Below are 6,000 nucleotides of genomic sequence, written 5' to 3'. Positions count from 1 at the left end.
AAGCTGTCGTATTTCTCATCTGATTCTGAAAACTTTTTTTTCTTCTATTTCTGGGCAAATCCTTTGCTTGTTGCTGTTAAGATTTATATATGCCTGAGTATATTATCACATCCATAAAACTTAAGAAATATTTCATGTCAACTTTAATTTATTGTTGAACGTGTGAACAACGTGGATCACAAAATGTCAGAGAAGAGCTGTCTCAGTGAACTTGACTTTAAAATTTTCTGGCATTATAGTTATTTCTGTTTATTTTTCTTGAGAATGTATTTTTTCTCTACTTGAAGAGCGAAAAATTTTCTTTAGGGAGTGGGTTATTGCATAGAAAATACAAATTATTGAAGTTAAACTTCATGCTGGTAGAATTATTTTAAAGAGTAAGACAGTAACAATTACTTCCTAAAAATATGTTTCCATTAAATAAAAACTACTAAGAACACTTCTTCTCCTTTTCAACTAAACATTAGGATTTCAGTAGAGTTGGCTAGTAATCTGAACTGGAATCACAGAAAATAAAATTCTCATCTGATTTACTTGTTCAGCAAATGTGGTGGCTTTAAGAAAGTTGTAATGGTGAATTTTCTCTGTGTCGAATATTGGCTCACAAACTTCATGTTAATTTTGAACCTATGAAGATCTTGAGAAGGAGGGAAGTCTAAAAATGTTGTCAATTCACTTACAGGAACAGCTGTTAATGGATCAGTCGTTCACTGATTAAAACAAGATTGATTAAACCATCCCTCTAGTGGGAGTATAAATTAAGATACTAAATGTATAAAGATACAAAAATCCTGTATCAGAAGATAAAAGAATACACAAAAGGAAAGGCAACTTGTGCTTTTGTTTTTTTGGTGTTTTTTTTTTTTTAACTTGAAATTTTTTCCCAGCATCATTTTGTAGAAAACAGTAACTCACACTTATTTCAAAGGGGCCAGGACTTCATGCATTTTCCTGCTTTGCTCCTTCTGTATTGAATTTGTTAGAAAAATTGTTTCCAGAGTGTGAACAAAGTAATTCATAAACAGGAAAAACTAGTCTGAAACTCTATTAATAACCAACTTATTTTTATTAGAGCAAATACAGTTGTGAAAACTGTACATTGTACATTTTGGGCCAAGAATTATAAATAAACTCATAGATAAAGAGTTCATTCTTTGACAGCAAGAAACTTTAAATAGACAAAATGACATTATTAAGTACATTGGCAGGCTTCATTGCGCTGTCCAAAATGTAGTGTACAGTATAACAACCAATTATAAATAGCCTTTCATGTAAAATACAGCTGTGCACATTTTAGAAAAATACCAACAATTTGTTTGAGCTTTGTTTTAAAAAAGCTTATAAATCATACATATTTATAAATGGTACTAACATGCTTACTTAAATTTATAAACATTTTCATAAGCTTTGTTACCCATTATTTCCAGAGCATAAAGTATTTTAAATAAACATTTAATAGGAATTAAATACGTCAGTTACAAAATTACTTCTCCATGTAAGGAGACAGGGGGTGATTTCACTGTTGGATGGAACATATTGTCCATTATGTCAAGGCTTACACAGTAACTTTAAAAATTTGTTCTTATTTAAAAATTACTTTCCTAAATTTAAAACACAATTTAAACTTTTTTAAAAAATAAATATACAAGTTCTATTTTCATTTGCTCTCTTTCTGCTTTCTTCTTTATCCACACTGGTCAAAACACAGGATTCTCAACACACTTCTGTAAAAAACACCACGGTGTTACTGCCCTGCTTGGAGCTGCTTCGCTGCACAATATTCAGTCCACACCTACGTTACGTTAATATGCTGCATCAAAAGATAGCTAATGTACTTGGTAAGAATGTTGCCCATTAAACCATGCAAACACTTAGAAAATTTACAAACAGGTTCAAAAACTATATTGTATGACAGATTTTCTAATAGCGATAAAATAAACCATAATACAAGCCCTTTCCTTTTTGTAGCTTTAAATTAAAATATTTACTTGCCAAATGATCACACCACATAATTTCAGTAACTAAGCATGCTTTTGATTAATATAGGGTACAATAATTACAGTATAATGGCACATAAAAAGAAACATGATCACATCATTTGAACAAAGGGCTGTGAAACTACTTAAGACAAACTTTCCAAATGAAAAATTTTGAGGCTTTTTTAACGCTGAGGTAAAATTATAAATGAACTTTAAAGACACTGAAGGCATCAAATCGATAAACAATCACTTAACATTTCTAAATGCTCTACCTGAATGTATTCAACACAAATCTAGTGTTTTAAAATCCTGATAATTTATTACGAGCATCAGCTAGCTTAACTGTCATTGGCATTAATGTGCACTCAGACAAGACTTAATTTTAACCGCTGGCAAAATACCTCAGTGCTGAAACATAATAACTCAAATCACCAATTACCACAGCACCAGAATTGGAAAAAAAAAAAAAAAAAAGAAAAAAAAAGTCAACATGCAAACCCTGTATCTTGTCTTTCTTGGCTTATTTTTATATTCCACGTCCTGTTTAGAATGTGCTGGTATCAACTTCAGATTCTTATTCTTTTATTATGAAAAATTTTGCTTGCTATTGGCATAAGCATTTGAGCACTTTTAGGAAGATATCAACATCTTTAAATTTTGCAGTCATAGTATATTACTTACTAAACATTAAAGCAAACCAGCTCTTCAGGTTTAGGAAAATGAATTTAAGAATTTTATCTTCGGATTAGAAAAAGAAATTTCATTTTCTGCTTCTGCTGCTAGGCAGAACTGGTAGTTTTCTCCAGGTTGGACTAGACACTATGTCATGGCTATACATCAAATTTCATAAACAACAAACGAACAGAATCATGCACAGGCAAATGAAATTCGATCTCCCAGAACACTGCAGGAGATGTTAAAAGCAGCAGGTAATGGAATAAGACTGGTGACTGATGCTGCTAACTATTTCTTCTAATGAGATAGGAGTGAACGCTGGAATCACTTCCACAGCAACAGAATCCTCTGACCACATTCCTCTGGCAGTCGTTTTCCCATCTCCTCACTAAAAACATCAGACGGTAAAATAGTAAGGCAGCTGTTAGCTTCCATCAACAAAAAGTGCAGCTCCGTACATTTCCAGTTTAGTCACACTCTGCTGGAACAGATGGAGAAGCCAACGCACTTCACTGGCGGGGCTGGTTCAGCAGATTATTTTGTTTGTTTTCCAACATGGCTGCTTGCTTCAGCTTTCAGAAGACCCCAAAGCCACGAGCCATCAGCAGAGAAACTGATCTGGGCCCCTGGCTGAATTTTCCAAGTTTCATCTCTCTTGCGTCCCATCCTAATTCCAAGCCTCCTTCCCTGTGTCTGAGTATGACAGGTGCCATTTAAAAGGCTGATGACACAACTGCAGAGAACTGTGGGCTAACACCACTAGTTGTCATGACTTCACTGAAGGGTCAAAACAGTTACATTATTAAATAACTATGTTGAATCACATTCAGGCATAGCTAAAATTAAAGTAGGGAACATTAAAAGTATGCAAAGAAATTAAATCTTTATTGTTTGAGGTGGGGTGGATACGGTGAATTTATATGAAAACAAGACCTTTCTTACCTTTCCTAATTCCAATCAAGTTAGAAAATGGACAAAAAGAATGGCTAAACCAATATTCAACAGCATTACCAGGGCAATCATGACTGAGTTAGGGCCCTGAAAATAAAATAAAGATATCAGAATTAATGCAACCTTCCACAGAGTCTACAGCAATAAACATAACCTGACTTTATAGCTTCTACCTATTTTGACCTTGGTCTGAAAGATTACCTAAATATTAAAGATAGACGCTGCTCCTGAAACATCGCCATTAACTGTCGTATTCAGGCGAGCTAAATATCATCTGTGTGAAAACGAGCTGGATACATACAGGTGAGAGTATATTATTACACTGTTCTTAATCACACTGAGATTAAACCATCTGATAAATATGACTGCATAAACAAATGAAAACAAATCCATCAACCCCAAACCAGTATCAGCTTAAAATAAAGCAAAACAAAGAACTTGAACTACTTTAGGAAAGCTGGAGCACTGCTCATCCTTACAGTAGGTTCCTTCTCTAATTCCAACCCATTTCAAACCAGACATGACAATGTGTTCGATGAAAAGAATACCGTTTTTTTGATAACCAAAGGGAAAAAACCACATTACTTTCCATTGCACTAACATGCCTAGCAATGTTTCCATTACGGATTAAAAAACAATTTTAAACCTGCAAAATTAAACTTGTTTTGATTAACTTGGACACTTATCCTACAGACCTATGCACTGAAGAAACAAAAATCAAAATACTCCTTCCCTTCCTAGCTAGAGCTAAACTTGGCTATAAAACTTAATCATTACCTAATTTTAGTCTTTCTGTGAAGCCACAGAACAAAGTTTTTAATTCTTTTCAGCAATTTTGAATAAATTTTTTTAAACATGGATGCTTTCTAATGAGCAACTTGAAATAATGTCCCAAACAGATGGAAATTCTCAATTCTTCTGTTCTCCTCTTAACATATTTGGTTTATTACAACATATTTTCACAAAGATTTGTATATGCTTATATTTTAAGGTTGCACATTTACTATAAGTAGAGACAGAAAAACTCTTCACTCAGACAATACTTTCCTAAATCACAAAAAAGCCCACGAAAAAAATCTCGGCAGAAAACTATCCACATGAGGCATGCCTTACAGAAGTTCATTATGCTTCATGCCAATGCTAACATTAGCTATATAATTTCTGGAATGCTAAGGTGTAAGAACTTGCTATTATTAATTTGCTGCAGCAGTGTAACTGGGAAGCTATTGAACAGTACTTGTGTCATTATTATATCACATGCTCTCATCACGAAACAGTCTCATTAAACACTTTCTACCAGAACACGCCTTTACAGAATCACAGAATCACAGAATCATTAAGGTTGGAAAAGACCATCATGTAAGATCATCAGGTCCAACCATCAACCCAATACCACCACGCCCACTAAACCATGTCCCGCAGTGCCACGTCCACATGTTTTCTGAACACATCCAGTGATGGTGACTCCACCACCTCCCTGGGCAGCTTGTTCCAATGCTTCACCACTCTCTCAGTAAAGAAATTTTTCCTAATATCCAGTCTAAACCTCCCCTAGTGCAACTTGAGGCCATTTCCTCTCGTTCTATTGCTAGTTACATGGGAGAAGAGACCAACACCCACCTCTCTGCAACCCCCTTGTCTCCCCTGAGCCTCCTCTTCTCCAGACTGAACAGCCCCAGTTCCCTCAGCCGCTCCTCGGAAGACTTGTGCTCCAGACCCCTCACCAGCTTCGTCGCCCTTCTCTGGACACGCTCCAGCACCTCAATGTCCTTCTTGTAGTGAGGGGCCCAAAACTGAACACAGGATTCGAGGTGCGGCCTCACCAGTGCCGAGTACAGGGGCACAATCACTTCCCTGCTCCTGCTGGCCACACTATTTCTGATACAGGCCAGGATGCCGTTGGCCTTCTTGGCCACCTGGGCACACTGCTGGCTCATATTCAGCCGGCTGTCAATCAACACCCCCAGGTCCTTTTCTGCAGGGCAGCTTTCCAGCCACTTGTCCCCAAGCCTGTAGCATTGCATGGGGTTGTTGTGACCCAAGTGCAGGACCCAGCACTTGGCCTTGTTGAACCTCATACAACTGGCCTGGGCCCATCGATCCAGCCTGTCCAGATCCCTCTGCAGAGCCTTCCTACCCTTGAGCAGATCAACACTCCTGCCCAAGTTGGTGTTGTCTGCAAACTTACTGAGGGAGCACTTGATCCCCTCATCTAGATAATCAGTAAAGATATTAAACAAGACAGAGCCCTGGGGAACACCACTTGTGACCGGCTGCCAACTGGATTTAACTCCATTCACCACAACTCTCTGGGCTTGGCCAGTTTTTTACCCAGCAAAGAGTACTCCTGTCTAAACCATGAGCTTACACAGCAGTTAAGATGGCAGGCCAGATT

The 6,000-nt window shown here is 37.0% G+C and overlaps 1 protein-coding gene across 3 annotated transcripts in view; it reads right to left on the bottom strand.

The window, feature by feature from the left end:
- Positions 1-1,060: 1,060 nt before the first annotated feature.
- Positions 1,061-6,000, bottom strand: part of JPH1 (junctophilin 1) — an 87,983-nt gene continuing 83,043 nt past the window's right edge. Inside the window, exons 5-6 of one of the 3 annotated variants that reach the window (XM_059836167.1) lie at positions 3,597-3,692; positions 1,061-1,724 (exon numbers count right to left, since the gene is read on the bottom strand). In XM_059836167.1, coding sequence (XP_059692150.1) covers positions 3,612-3,692 — 81 coding nt within the window. In that variant the 3' untranslated portion in view covers positions 1,061-1,724; positions 3,597-3,611. Of the gene's footprint in view, positions 1,725-2,442; positions 3,432-3,596; positions 3,693-6,000 lie in introns of those variants that run through there. The other 2 variants (XM_059836168.1, XM_059836169.1) reach the window with 2 other exon arrangements.

The sequence above is a fragment of the Gavia stellata genome, chromosome 3, assembly GCF_030936135.1.
Source record: "Gavia stellata isolate bGavSte3 chromosome 3, bGavSte3.hap2, whole genome shotgun sequence".
In the NCBI taxonomy this organism is placed as follows: Eukaryota; Metazoa; Chordata; class Aves; order Gaviiformes; family Gaviidae; genus Gavia; species Gavia stellata.
The sequence above is the reverse complement of the archived record's forward strand: the minus strand, read 5'-3'. Positions and strand labels throughout refer to the sequence as shown.